At 46.0% G+C, this 15,727-nt stretch overlaps 1 protein-coding gene across 1 annotated transcript in view; it reads right to left on the reverse strand.

Moving 5' to 3' along the window:
* Positions 1-377: 377 nt before the first annotated feature.
* Positions 378-15,727, reverse strand: part of LOC110570213 (WD repeat-containing protein 49-like) — a 42,209-nt gene continuing 26,859 nt past the window's right edge. Inside the window, 8 exon segments of the mRNA XM_021678193.2 lie at positions 378-585; positions 5,450-5,547; positions 7,538-7,722; positions 8,710-8,795; positions 9,408-9,447; positions 11,024-11,165; positions 11,918-11,979; positions 13,381-13,476. Coding sequence (XP_021533868.2) covers positions 378-585; positions 5,450-5,547; positions 7,538-7,722; positions 8,710-8,795; positions 9,408-9,447; positions 11,024-11,165; positions 11,918-11,979; positions 13,381-13,476 — 917 coding nt within the window.

Below are 15,727 nucleotides of genomic sequence, written 5' to 3' on the forward strand. Positions count from 1 at the left end.
TTGTCGGTTTGTTACCAACAGCCTCCCTTTCCTGTCTGCTGTCCCAACCCACCTGCGGGCGGTGGTTGTTGGTGATATCTGGGGTGTGGGTGGAGCTGTATGCAGGCCATCAGCTCTGTCCTGGCTCTTCACTCAATGAAATCATGGCTTCCAAGGAAGAAAAACCCCGAATCCAACTCGGTTGCTTCAATCCAAGCTCTAATTGCTTTGGGAGGAAGCCCACATTGGCTGAAATCATTCCTTGCTCTGTTCTTCCTTGTCCCTGTCGGGCAAAGCTGACTCTCCCTCAGACATCTAGGTTAACTGGGGAAGAAGAATTTGCCAAGACAATAGCAACCTGGTCCCTGCAGAGCCCAGACATGGAAACGGCTATGTGATCAGTGCTCCTCCTGGGCAGCTTCACGTCCTTCTTTTTCCTGTGAGGGAAAATTTAAATTAAACAAATCTGAGCCAATAATAGACACGTCTGGCTTCTCCCCAACAGCGGACATGCAGGCGACCTCGTGGCACCAGAGGGTCTGGTAGATGCTGGGCCACCCCAGCTCACATGTTCTCCTGGAAGGCTGGTTCTGGTCAAGCGGCAGCCTGGAGGAAAAGAACCGGGTGAGCGTGCAGATTCCTCGGGCACCTGCTGCCTCCTGCTGAAACATAAGCCCCCCGCTCAGCACGGTGGTCCTTCCCATCATCCCCCGGCTTCCATTAGCAAAAGCATGAGCATGTTGGTCTCCTCTACTTGACCCTCTATCACCAGCTCGTCCCCCTCTTGTTTATTTCTCAACACCTTGGAAAGCCATCTATTTCCATCCCTCAGAATCCTTTCATCATCTAGTCCTTGCCACTGTCCCCCCCCTCCCCCAGACTCCGTGCTGGCACGTGGAGCTTCTCACAGTCCCCGGAACTCCTCCACCTTTCTCTCTTGCCTTGGCCCTTGCCTCATGCTCCTCTCTCTCTCCCCCTCCCTCCCTTCCTCCTCCCCCCTCCCTGTAACTTTTAATTGTGGTAAGATTCGCATAACACACAATGTGCCATCTTAGTCATTGTGAACTACAGTGTAATTTGGTGACATTAAGCCCGTTCACACTGTTGTGCAACCATCACCATCACTGCATGTCTGGAACTCTTTGCATCTTGTAAAATGGAAACTCTATCCCCATTACACAACAACTCCCTATTCCCCTCTTCCCCCAGCCCCTGGCAACCACCTCTCTGTCTCTCTGAATCTGACTCCTCCCAGGTCCTCCTGTTAAGTGGAATCCTGCAGTATTTGTCCCTTTGCATCTGGCTTATTTCACGTAGCTTAATGTCCTCGCGGTCCATCCATGCTGTAGCCACTCTTCCTTCTCTAAAGGTTCCCTTTCAAATGGCTATGTCCTAGTCAATTTTCAGGTCTGGGTAGGAATTCCATTCTTCTAGGAAGCCCACCCTACTGTTTCCATGATACTTTGCACCCCTGCTGTTAGGGGGCAGCCTAGCAGTGAAGGGCTGGAGCCTGGAGACGCCCCTGCTTCCCCGAGTGTGAACTCCTTTGGGTCACAGACTCTTTTCTATTCCCACCATGCCCAGCACAGAGTGGTGCTCAACAAACCATGTAGCATGAATGCTGAATAAACTCTCTGGAAGTATTCATGGACAATTTCCAGCAAAAATCTTGAGACGAAGCCTAAATGTTCCTGATCTATCAGGGATAAGAGGTATACTTCACTACCCTTTGCTAGAGCAGTTTGTCTCTGTGGTGCTATTCTCTGTCTGCTTACTGGCTTCCATGGCCTCTGCCAGCAGCTCCTCCATGTCTCTGAGAGTCCAAGTGTATCCTCTCCCTCCCCCAGCTCCATGCATGGCCTCTGGGTCATCCACTCGCCTTCCTGGTACCAAGTCTCCTCCCAGTCTGCCTCTCCCAGCCTCGCTTCGGTCTGCACAGCCTGGAAAGCACCTACTCCTGGCCACCTGTTCACCCCTTTCTGTACAAGTGAACCTCAGCTAGTTAACACTAGCATCATCACTCAGGCCTGCATTGCACTCAGGAGAGGGTGTTTGATTCCACGATAACCTGCCCATTGCCAACAGCTTCTACTTCGTATCTGGAGCATTATAAAGCTATACCTCCCTGGGGCGCCTGAGTGGCTCAGTTGGTTAAGCATCCAACTCTTGGTTTCAGCTCAGGTCATGATCTCTGGGTCGTGAGATCGAGTCCCGCTTCGGGCTCCGTGCTCAATGGGGAGTCTGCTTGAGGATGCTCTGTCCCTCTCCTGCTGCCCTTTCCCACTGCCTCAAATAAATAAATAAGTCTTAAAACAACAACAACAACAACAACTACAACTTCCTTTCTATTCTCATATAAAAGCCCTCCTCTAAGATATGGTCTTTTCACAGAGCAGTGACCTCACACCAGTGGTTCAACTTTGGGAAAACTCCTAAGCCTCAGTTTCCTTATCTGTAAGTGTTGATAACACACAGTACAGCTCCAGGATGTCGTGAGAATGAAACAAAAATCATTTAGTAATTCCTGCCTAAGCATCAGAAGGGACTTGGAAGATCCTCAACATTTTTTGGTGTTGGATAACGTGCGTGCTATTTGAGAAGGCTGGACCCCACTGAGAGAATGTAGATGAGGTATCTGATGGGTAGACCAATGACAGGGTCGTCCCCCTCCTCCTTCCCGCCTGTGTTCTCTTCTTCTCATCCTCAGTGCTACAGCCAAGCTGTCCAGGGAAAGCATCAGTTTGATTTGTTTTGATCCTTGCTACTCAAAGGATCACATGTGGCGGATGCCCTCCTAACTGAACGGATGGATTGATTGACTCTGTAAACACCCTGCCCGATACCCACAGCCTCCCAATGGTCATGGTTGGTAGATGACAAGTCTGATACCAATGGTTGAGTGTTGAATTGTATGCTTAACAAGGACCCACTGTGTTTGTTCCCAAACCTATTTATGCCAGTGGTACATTTTATTGCAATTATAAATCAATTTACATGATATGAAAATTAATGAAATTAGGGTGAAAAAAACTTGTAAAAACCAAGATGAATTCTTTGGAAAGACCAGATGAAGGGTGATACTGAATTGAGGATAGATGGGACAACTTTTAAAGTATGGGGAAAATTCTAAAAATCTAGAAGACTACTGTGCTTTGCAAATATCTGTCATATTGCTTTGCAAATATCTTTAAGTTCTTGCTCCACTTAAAAAGAGCAGAAACTGAAAGTCATATATAATATATTTATGGAAGACTGTGTTGAACTTGTCTCTTAGTTGAAAAAAAAGTCTTGGCCCAGTATCCAAAGATCGGGGAACGAATGCACATTTTACTGTTGCAAGTTGAAATAAAACATTTACTGTATGTACATGGGTTCCCTGCCTTAAAAAACATATATTTTTAAGTAGCCCAACAAAGTGATGTCAATCCAGTTGGAGGAGAGTATTTCCACCAGTTCCCCTCCTGGTTGGGACTCTCTAAGCAGCCCCACTCTGGCCTCTTTTCTTCATAGCTCCCCCTTTATGTTCCACTCTTGTGTCCAATCAGCAGAGAGCAGTAGAGAATCCGTACTGAGTCCAGAGCCGATTTTCGTGCTGCCCCACTTGGCATGGACCTAACGAGCATGATGGCATCTTCCTGTGGCTGCCTCCTGCTGTTGGTTTATGTTGTTTGGCAGGCTTGCCCCACCTCACACCCACAGCCATCTCCAGGGATGGACTGAATGGTGTCCCTCAAAACTCAGATGTTAGAGCCCTAACCCCCAGGGTGATGCTCTTCGGAGATGGGGTCTTTGGGAGGTAATTAGGGTTGATGAGGTCATGAGGTGGGACCTTTAGGATAGGATTAGTGTCTTTAGAAAAACAGGAAGAGAGATCGTTATTGTTTCACCCCATGAGGACACAATGAGAAAGCCCCCACCTGGAATTGAGTTGTCCAGAACCTTGATCTTGGACTTCCACCCTCCAGAACTCTAAGAATAAATGTCTGTTGTGTAAGCCACCCTGTCTTGTGTTTTGTTACAGCAACCTGAGCAGACTAACACTCTGAGGAGAGGCAACTAAAACCCAAGCTGGTTCTATGAAGGTGTTTAAAGAATGACATTGATTCTGCTGCTGCCGATGAAGACATTGGTGATGTGAAACCCCAGGTGTCTGCGGATGGAGGTGCCCCCTCCCTTTCCGTCTCCAGACCAACACACCGTCATGCTCACCATCTCCTTAGAGTGCAGATCCACCTGGGAGATCACCAGGTGTACCAACAGGAAGTTTATATGACTTGCCTGAGGTCACACTGTTTTCAAAGACAGACCTGTAACTATAATCCTAGTCCATGTCATTTCTATCCAGCCAAATAGTCTCCTAAACCAAACTTTTGATTCATGGCTGTCTGCCATTTTCTGGCGTGATACACATGGTAGGGTTTCCATGTGTGATGCCCTCAGATTTCAATAGCATCTGAAACATCCTACGATTTGACCCGCTTGAACAGAGATTGCTAGTCATCTCCCAAAAATCCTTTGTTGCTTTCCTCCTTGGTTACAGAACTCTGAACTTCTCTTGTAGCTTGGTGTGGCCTGTGTGAATAAGTTCTGGCCAAAAGGATGTAAGAGGAAGTGTGTAGGACCTTCTGGAAAAGTCCATAAAGGGATCCGATCTGGCTGGGATGTGCCTCCCTTTTGTCCTGGACCTCTGTTCTCCATGCTCCTGTTCCTTCACACTATCTGGAAGGTGGGAGGCCCTGGCAGCTGTTTATACCATAAGGTGAGAGTGAAGACAGAAACCAGAGCTAAGATAGTGGGCAGAAGTACAAAGAAGGGGCCTGGGCTCCTGATGACATGGAGCCACTGCACCAAGGGACTGGGCAAGTCAGGATGGTGTCATCACTCATGCAGTCCCACAGCCTAGATCTAAATCCCATGATGAAAGGAGCAGCAGGGGACGCTAAAGGGGGTTTTCAGGTCTCTTGGTGATTGGGACCCATGAAGGCTGGTACAGGGCCTGGGGAACAAAACACCTCACAGAACTGGAGAGAGGCTTTCATGCATCCTACTTCTCTGTAGAACCCAGCCACATCCCAGTGCAGGGAGACTGGAGGGCACACAGGGCCTTTGTGGTACCCCATGTTATCTGAGCTTTGGACCCCCCAGTGCCTGCCCCTAACCCCATGCCCTCAGGAGATTGGAGCGGCTGCAAGAACAGTGAGGGGCAGTGCCTCACATGGCCTTGAGGGCAGCAACATCAGCCATGGAGCTGGGATGGCTAGACAAAACTGGGGCTCAGAGTGTCCAGTCATGCAGGCAGGACATCACACTGGTGAGATCTGAATGGTGACCTCGTTATAGTCACAGGCTGGGGGCTTAGGGACAAGGGGCCCATGCTGATGACAGAGTAGCATGGGATGCCTCAGCCAGGAAAGCCGGGCTGACTTTAGGGGGGCCCTCGCTTCGCCCTGCCTGTTCCTGTTAGGCTGGCCTGCCATTGCGAAATGTACACCATCGATCTATGTCTTCTTTCATTTCAACTTCAAGGATGGGGTCTTCTGGAGAGCGAGGGTTAGGGGTCTTTTCAGGCTGGAAGAAGAAGGAACAGTTATGGGAATGGGAACCCATGATCATACTGGTGATGGGGAACAGGGATAACTTGTCAGTTACATGAATTTTCCGTGTTGAAGCAAGATCAAGGCTGGCTGAATCTGTTAGAAAACAAGAGCATTTTCCCCTGAGCTTTTACTCAGTTTTCAAACCACCAACTCATATGTGATTTTCCAGGTGAATGATTTTCTGCATTTTGTCAACTTATTTTAGTTGTGGTTGTGTTTGATATGCTGGCATTCTGGAAGAATCGCTACTGACACCCAGAATCCAATCAACACATTCAGCTTTGCAAAACAGACATTCAGAAAAAAGTAGCATTTTTAGGGCTGGAACAAAACTCACAGATCAACTAATCCCCCTCTCATTTCATAGATTAATGGGAGTGATTGCTGAAGGTCACACATCTAGTGAAGGTGAACATGAGATCAGAACTCAGGTGACCCTACCTTGTAAACAGTGCTGCAAGCACTTTATTCTGCAATTTCACAGTTTGGATTCCCATTGACTGGCCCAAATATACTACATAAGAACTCAGATTCTTTTCTTTTTCTCCCTGTGTATTTGTCTTGGGAAGAATTTACAGACTGTTTCCTGAGGTACCAGCAGTCAAATTGGACAGAATAATAAACACAGAAGCACCTAATGGTTTCTCTACACAAGACCAAGGTCAATCCTGGAGTCCGCTGCTCCCCCCCGCCTTTCACCTCAGAGAACAAACATCATGTAAAATTATCTATTTTGATTTGTTGAACTGAAGAGCCTTCCTCCCCTCCCCGCCTCTCCCTTCCCCTCCCTTCCTCTTCCTCCTGCTTTGCCCTCCCTCAGCTCCCTCCTTCCTGTTCCTACATTAGACTTGGAGTCGGAATTTCTCTCTAGGACTGCCTTCCAGCCAAACTTCCGCCTGGCTTCTGTGCACGTCAGCACATTTTCCCCATTCTGGCCTTCCTCTCTTCCCACCTCCCTCTGTGCTTTTGTTTCCAAATTGCAGGTCTATCAAAATTAATGAACTCATTTATTTGCTCTATATCAAATGCACATGGAAATTACTGTATTTCTAAATAGGCTGATAGTGCTGGGTAGACACATTCTGATCTCCTGAGAGCCACCACGGTACCTCTTTATAACCTTGGGAGTGCTTATAAGAACACGATCATGGAAATGTGAGAGGCCTCTGACAAGACAGAAGGTTTTCTTGATCTATGCTTGCCTGGTCCCTTTATTTCCTATTTTGAGCATGTTTGTGGCTCTACACAGAAATCAGTGACGAGGTTATACTGTGTGATCAGTATTCTAGAAGGTTGCCAAGGAAAAACCTGAGACACATTATTTTGCTGCCAGAGCAGGTGTTCTGCTTTGAGTTGTAACATAACCAGTGAGCAATAGCTCATGAAATGACCTTCTTTTCAATTTATTAAAGGGCAAGCATTTCTTGGAAATCCATAAATTTCACTAAGCTCTAAATCAAGACTGCCTCTACCAGAGCCTTCTCAAAATCTCTTGCTCCAATTTTGATTTTCATAGACTAGGGCACTAACCTGACCATTTCTTCCTTTCACTTGCTAGGAAGCCAAGCTTTTGTGTGTATTTCTTAATGGGAAGTGTGTGCAGTGGGCTGAATTATCAGTCTGTCCTTCTCAGATGTGACAGCAGGGATGCGCATGAGTCTCCTTACATTCCAAGGCCACGGACAGTCACCTTTTTGTTGGTCAAAAGGAGAACAAAGTCAAGTGACACTGGGAGATGAGCTTCAACTATTCCCACAGATACCAACAACCCTCACCCACACCTCTGCCCCAGCTCTGGTCAGTAGCATGATCTAGGGACACACTTTTAATCCCCATATTTACTTGGTTCTCTGGGTCATTCCTTGACTCTTTCAGGAGGCAGTTTCTATTCCATGCTGATCTGCCTGGAAGCCACAAAATTCCAAAATGCAAAAATGTGAATTGGATGTGCCAGGACCAACCTTAGCCTTTTCCTCCACCACATTGTCTTGCTCCTCCACTTCTGTATGCGTGGCAGCCACACTCCCTTCCAGCACTGGGTAAGCAAGCATGCTCTGGGGATCTATCAAAATTTCATAGGGCACTCTGGGGTGGCTCCAGGAGGTGGGAGTGAAAATATCCCAGGGGCTATGCTGCCCAAAGGTTCCTGGAAGAATAGAGACAAATAGGCATAGTACGGAAGCTAACCTGGCTTCTAATCGGAGCAAAGCTTACTGCTAAGTTTGCTAGGTCAACCTAATCAAATTTAGTTCTGCTTCTGTAGTTCTGTAAGAAACAACTCCAGGGCAGTTGGCTCTGGAGACTCGAGTCTGGTATGCCTCCTACAAAATGCATCACATGGGTGCTTAATCTACTCAGTAATATACTAAGGACTAACAGGACAAATTCTAAACAGTTTTAGCACTTGCTTCAAGGAATATCAGTTATGGAAACAAGATGACCCGCTGAAACGGGTACAGAGTCTCTCTATGCAGTAAGTTGGGTTAATCTCATTTTAGCCTACTCTGGCTAGGCCTTTCCCCATGCACAGCTCCCCCAGTCCTGGATTGTTCTTACCAAGACATGACCCTATGGTAACACATGGCCCTTACCAAACTCACTGAGTTCAGTCTGGCTGAGTTCTCGAAGTCTAAATGTCTTTGATTTTGCTAATTTTTGTGAAAGTAAGCTGACTTTAAGGTATAGCCTGAATTTTGTTTCCCCCCAAAACTCACATGTTAAAGCCCTCACCCCCAATGTGACTATATTTGGAGATAAAGCCTTTATGGAAGTAATTAAGGTGAAAATGAGGTCATAAGGGTAGAACCCTGATCTGACAGGGATCTGATAAGAAAAGATACCAGAGGAGTCTCTCTGCCATGTGAGGATACAAGAAGATGGCCCTCTGCAAGCCAGGAAGAGAGCTCTCTCCAGAACCACGACCATGCTAGCACCTGATCTCAGACCTCCAGTCTCCAGAAGTATTCTCATGTTAGAAATAAATGTCTATTGTCTCAGTCACCCAATGGATGGTATTTGTTAGGCAGCTTGAGCTGACTAATATACTTGGCCTCAGAGAATTCATGACTCAACAGAGGCTACATCAGAAGCCCTGAACTGGGACTGAGGCAGCAGCCAGGGGGATGTTCCATACCTATGTACTCCCCGCCCCCGCTCCACAGGCACATGGTGTGGTCAAGGGAGGACAACAGCAGAAACTTTTCTTCTATCAGCTCCAAACTAATGAGATAAAAAGGGAGAAGAGGTGCTCCAAGGCTGCTCCAGCATGAAAGGGACATTGGATCAATATGTCAATGCTCCATTAATTACATTTGGGATATAGAAGACAGGTCAATCTCCTGAATTATTCCTGGTACCATTCTTTCCTGGCTTCCTACCACACCACACTCTCCAAAATCTCCAGCTTCAGCCCCAAGGTAATCAAACAAGATACACTGGAAACCATCTTATGGATGATGGGTCTGCGGGGGGAGATCAAAAGGTTGTAAAGAATAGCCCTGCCGGAGTTCAGGTCATGCCTTCAGCACTGACTCCTTTCAAAACTCAGTAAAAAATTAAACGAATAAATATAAATAAATAAATTAATTAATTAATTTACTAAATTTCTAAACTTACAGTAAAATACCAGATCAGAGCTAGTCAAGGAAGACAATCCACCATTTACAAGAAAAATGAAGACTTCCAATCACACCTGCCAACAGCGGGACTGTAATACAGTTTTCCTATTTTCACTAATTCTGAGAGGCCTTCTGAGAGGGTTGATTTGATCAAAGCTATGAAAAGTATTTTAACTCTTAAAAATTCTTGAACTCTAAAATGGATGGTACTCACGATGTCACCACACTGACATGGGCCCGCCAGAACGTCACACCTAAACGGAAAGAAAGCACACACCTGAGGACGGTGGCGGAGTTAACCACCATGATGCCAGGTGCTGTACAACAGGTCCTACAGGACGGGGTCGGATCTGCATGAGTGTCCGCAAGCGGAGAGGTAGTGATGTGGCAGTCGTCGGTTTTGCTGTATTAATTGATAAGTGTTTATCGAGCACCTACTATGTGTAAGGCCCTATGCCAGGTCCAAAGACAGATAAAATGGGTCCCGTGCAAGGTGCTTAGGTTATGGTTTCCCTCAGTGCTTTGGGTTTGGTAAGCATGCAGGAGTAGACAAATAACCAGAAATGATTTGTAAAATAGCCAGGTAAGAGCTATGCTCCCAGTACTTGGAGTAAAAGACCCAGGCTAGGCAGGTGGCTTTTACTTCTAAATTCCAACTTCTCTTACTATAGCATTTAAACTTCTATGGCGAACAGGAAAAGGTGACTAAATGGAAGTATGCAAATATTTACCTCTCTCTTGGCTTTATAGAAATGTATTTAATGGGATTTCATATAACCATTTAAATATGTTAGATATTAAATATGCTAAATATGCTTAGTTAGAAAGTTGTCTAAGGGATACAAAGAAAAAAAAAAAGTCCTGAAAATTATGCATTGTGTGTACGTAGGTGCCCCTGTATTTATATGGATAGAAACTTTCTGGAAGAAAATTAAAATTCATTAACAGTGTTCCTGGGATGCAGCAATGGCAAATTAGGTGGCAGAAGAGGTCAGAGTAATAGCTATTACTTTTCATTTTCCATTCTTTTGTGCTGTCTGATTTTTTTTCCCAAACTTGAGCACTTTTACAATTGCATGAAAGGGTTTTAAATTCTTAAACATTTTTCTGACTGCTAATGCAATATGTTTCTGGAGAAGTTAGAAAATATGGATTTCCAAAAATAAAAAATAAATAACCTCATCTACAAAGAGCTGACATTTGCTAAAACCTCGGTGCGTATCTTTCCAGCCATTCGGTCTTCCATATACTTCTTCGTTTTAAAAAAGACTCGTACTTTACTGTTTTGCAATCTGAAGTTTTTCATTTAATAATTTACCAGAATATTTTCCCCATAAATACATTTTCATTTACAGCATTGTTATTTAATGACTAGATGGTATCCCAGTGTATTTGTTACACCATCATGTACTGAATCAATTCTCCTTATGTTAGATATCTAGGTTGTCTCTATTGTCTTTCTTACAAACAATGTATTGATCCACAACCTGATAACTAAATCTTTGTGCACTTGTCTTATTATTCCTTTCGGCCAAATGCCTAGAAGTAGGACTGCTGGTTTGAAGCTTTAGATATGTATTGTCAACTTGCCCTTCAGATAGGATATACCAATTTGCCTGCTCTCCAAGTGTACACAAGTACCCATTTTCCTGTATTTGTGCCAACTGTGAATATTTTCATGCAAATATTTGTTCCTACATCCATTCGTAAAGGGTCTAAGAGACCCCCTCCTATCCTCACTGGTACAATTTCATTTTACCGATGAGAATATTCAATTAAAACCGAAGCTGTGCTCATCATAGTATTTAACACGAAGAGTTCATTGCCTACTCTTGGGGGACTGCGGCTCAGGTCCCTGCAGGCCATGCTCTCTGATGTCATAGACGTGCACCAAGCCTTTCTGGTCAGCCACGTAGGCAAGGGCATCTCCTGCTGTCACCGCGATGCTGCTGACTTGCACTTTGTCCCTGGACTGAAAGACACATGCACAGGGCCCGTTACAGAGACACCCACACGGTCCATCACACACACACACACACACACACACACAAGCATGGCCTTTCACAGACATGGACACACAGGGCCCGTGACACACACACACACACGGTCCATCACAGATGCACCCGGGGCCATTGCAGATAAAGCTTACCTGTCAGACAATGGCAAGGGGAATGCTGTATCCTATCTAGAGCAAGAACTAATCACTTGCGTGTGTTAATCTTTCAGCGAGATAGGAATGCTATATAGAAAAATAAAGCTAAGAACTTGGAGCCCATAAGAGTTGCTGTGTTTCATAGTCAGGCTAGTGTCAAAAAAGAAAAAAAACAACAGGGGCGCCTGGGTGGCTCAGTTGTTAAAGCATCTGCCTTTGGCTCAGGTCATGGTCCCAGGGTCCTGGGCTAGATGAGGAAAGCATCCATGGATGCCCCCTGAGGAGTCTCTCCTTTCTAATCTGTAACTCTCTGCTCCTTCCCTCTTGTCCTCTAGAAAGAAAGAAAGAAAGGCTAGAAAGAAAGGAGGCTCCCTGCTCGGGGGAGCGTCTGCTTCTTCCTCTCCCACTCCCACTGCCCCTCCTCCCCACCCCACTCCTGCACGTACTCTCACATACCCTCTCTCTCTCTCAAATAAATAAATAAAATCTTTTAAAAAAGAAAAACAAAAACAAAAACAAAGAGAAAACAACAGACCCAAAGCATGGAAGTGATTTCCAACCAATTGCCCAACTTAGGGAGTGAAGTTTGCAATGGGACAGGCCCCACCGAACAGCCTCCAGAAGGTGACAGAACCTGTGAGGAGGGGACAGCAGGAAGGGCACCTTGGGTGTGCACTCTGCCTGCCGCTGAGTCTCTGAGCCGTTGCTGACAGGCACTGCCGCCTCGTGACACCAGGGCCTTTTTCTTTTTCCCTTGGCTACCTGATCAGTTAGAATTATCAGTAACTATTGGGGCAGGGGGTCCTTTTTATGGCTCAGTAGCTTTTTCTTTCTCCACTAACCTGGGCAGCTTTTCTGATGGGAAGGGCTCCAGCTTTGACTATGGAGGAGAGGTCCAGAAGTTTGGGCTACAGCAATAATTAGCGTGTGTGTGCGTGCCTGTATATATAAGCACTTATTGCAAACATACTGTGGGACTTTCCTAGTCAAAGGGATTCCTGGGGCAGGGGGGTCTTTTTGGCCTACCGGTCACACACAATTCTTGACTGTGTTTTATACATGGGTGTTCATGTAGCAAGCTTTTGTGAAGTGGGGACCCCATGTGTATTGCTTCCTCTTGGGAGCCCCCTAATGAATGCAGTTTCCTCTTCTTCTCTCAGGGGCAAGGGCGCTCTGTGCTCCCACCGGGTAAAGCAGAAGCCATGGATGCCTCACAGTGGAGGGTGGAGAGAAGCTTCCAAGGGCATCTGCAGCCTGGGGACTGCTGGGGCTGTGAGTCTGCAGCGTCCCTTACTACCTAATGAGAAGAACACAAACGACCAAGTACCCTGGGAACGATATACACAACTCGAGCCTCCCTTGCCACCAGAACACAGGTGGCTGGCTGCTTTCAACTCGTAATTTTAATTAAAATCCTAGAGCTTTGGAGCAGGACTGTGGCCCACTTGTTCCATTTTACTAAAGCCCGGTGGGGAGGGGGTCATGTCATTTGTGTAATGTCACCAAGCTAGTTAGTGGCAGATCTGGACTTAGAAGCTCATCCTCAAGCTCTCGGGAGAGCCCTGGCTTCTTCGTCCTAAAATGAGCAGGCTTCACAGCTCATCTCCACTTAGGATTCTTTGTTTTTCTTCCTCGGGCTCTTTGGTCAGGCTGTCTGTGCTTGCTTGTGGCCTTCCCTTTACAGGCTTGCTTGGTGTTTACTCAGCCTGACTAAATGATGTCCTCTGTGGCCCACTTCACTTGCAGAGGACCTCTGAGTGGGCAGCTAGGGCAAGGAAACTTGATTTGGACAAAGGGGGGTCAGGCCCTCACTCCCCTCGTGACCACCTCGCTGGCTGGCAGGACTGGGCCAGAGCAGGCCCGGGTGGGGGTACTTAGCCTGGGCTCCAAGGACAGACAGCAGCCGGAGGGAGGGATAGCAGAGGCTGCGGAGGACAATAATGAATGACTCGGGACCCTCCCTCTCCAAACCTGGGCCTGCAGTGACCAAGTCTTAGAAAAGAGCCGCCCAGAGTCTGGGGGATGCCATCCTCACCTCGGGGCCCGTTGGCGATGAGGGAAGCGGCCACTGATTCAAACTTGGCAGCCCGAGTCTTCAGGAAGGCGAGGCAGGAAACACTCTGGTCTGGGCCTGGTGACCAGGGAGAGTTTGGTTGTGCTCCCCATCAGGCTCACAGCCCTATCTTTCCCCCTCTCCTGCGGCTCTGCCCCCTCCACACCCCACCGCGGGCTGAAGCAGGAGCTGAACACACAGGGGTGCGCGAGTGGGCAGGCACCCTCGCTGGTTAAGAACCGACCCAGGAAAAGTCGGGTGTGAAGCCTAACGACCCTGGCAGCCCAGAAACCCCAGCACCACCCAAGACCCTAGGACTTTAGGAGAGAGGCAAGGATTTGGGAGACTTTGCCCAGGACTTTACAGATGCTTCTCAAGAAGTCCCCACTCTCCAGAAATTCCTGGATTGGAATAACACGAATTAACCTTTATGTCACCTTTGACATTTACCAAGATGGAAAACCATGTGAAATCCCATGGTTTATAGGACTATTAGTCCCATGGCCAGATGAGGAAGTGGAGGCTTAGAAAGGTGAAAAGCTTCGCTCAAGGCCATAAAGATGTTCATGCTTCCATTCACTTGTTTTTTTTATCAACATCTGTTAAATCTCTGGTCCAGCCTAGGCACTGTGCTGAGGGGAAGCAGAGAGCCGAACCAAAGCAGAAGAGCTACCCCCAGGAGTGAACTGGATGCTGATGAGCACCTGCAGGATGAAGGCTTCTCAGGGGAAGCAGCATCTGATCTGGAATCTTGAAAGATAGCATGTTCCCAGGGCAGAGAGGGCTCTCTAGGGAGAGACGTCAATCCCCAATGTTCACAGCACAGCCAAGTGTTGGAATAACTTCAAAGCCCACCACCACCTTGCTTCGCCTCGGTCTTCCAGTCGCCCTGCTAGACTCAGCACCATCCACACAGGGGCCACATCAATCCCCTCACAGTGCTTCGTACACAGAACTCAACTATTTGCTGTTGAACAAAAATCCAACAACCAACCTTAGATGCAAAGCTATGAGAGCCACAAAGAATGTTGCTACTTGAGGTTGCAGGCAGGGAATTCTCTTTATGCTTTCCTCCTTGAGTCTGTGGGCTCCAGGGTACATACGTTGCCCAGACTGGAGGCGCAGTGAATGGTCTCATGTAAAATCTCATACAAATAATGGGGTTGGTGTTGGAGTTCAATACAAGTGGTGCTGCTCCCAGGACTCACACCATGAGGACACCCGTGTATCAGGCTGTTAATCATTCAGCAATATTGATTTTGGCCTGACTCTGAGCTGGGCCCTGTGCTATGCACTCAGGAAACCACAGTGGACATGGCAGACTCAGGCCCTGCCCTCAAGCTGTCATAATCATTGTTACTGAGCTCTCTGGCCTCAGTTTCCTTATCTATGAAAATGGGTGCAATAACACCTATCTCTCAGGGTCGATGTGAGCACTAAATGCGATAAAATACTAAAAGCACTCAGGAAAATGATGTAGAAGATTAAATATATTATTTTTATAATATTTATATGTTGTTATATTAATTATAATTATATTATTATTAAATACTAAATGATTATATTTATTAAATATTATATTGTTGTAATAAACAAATATCATTAGTTATAAATAAATATTTTTATATTAGTTTTCTAGTTAAAAAGCCTTAGTATCTAAGAACTAATAAATGAATTCAGTAAAGTAGCAGGATACAACATCCACCCACAATAATCAGTTGCATTTTTATATACAAACAAGGAACCATCTGAAAAAGAAATTACAAAAACAACCTCATTTCCAGTAGCATCAAAAAGAATAAAATACTTAGGAATTAAGGAAGTTAAAGACTTGTACAATGAAAACTACAAAACATTGATGAAAGAAATTGAAGACATAAGTAAATGGAAACACATCCGTGTTCATGGATTGGCAGATTTAATATTGTTAAAATATTTAACATAAAATAAAATAATTAAAATACGCAAAGCAATCTAGGAGTGCCTGGGTGACTCAGGCAGTTAAGCGTCTGCCTTCAGCTCAGGTCATGATCCCAGGACCGGGATTGAGCCCCATGTCCGGCTCCCTGCTCAGAAGGGAGTCTGCTTCTTCCTCTGCCTCTGCCCCTCCCCTCCCCATTCTCTCTCTCAAATAAATAAAATAAAATAAAATAAAACTACACAAAGCAATCTACAGACCCAATGCAATCTAAATGGTATTTTTTGCAGAATTAGAAAACCCACCCTAAAGTTTGTATGGAATTTCAAGGAACCCCAGATAGCCAAAACAATCTTGAAAAAGAAGAGCAAAACTGGAGGACTCACGCTTCTTGATTTTAATACTTACTAT

The sequence above is a fragment of the Neomonachus schauinslandi genome, chromosome 3 (genome assembly GCF_002201575.2).
Source record: "Neomonachus schauinslandi chromosome 3, ASM220157v2, whole genome shotgun sequence".
NCBI lineage: Eukaryota > Metazoa > Chordata > Mammalia > Carnivora > Phocidae > Neomonachus > Neomonachus schauinslandi.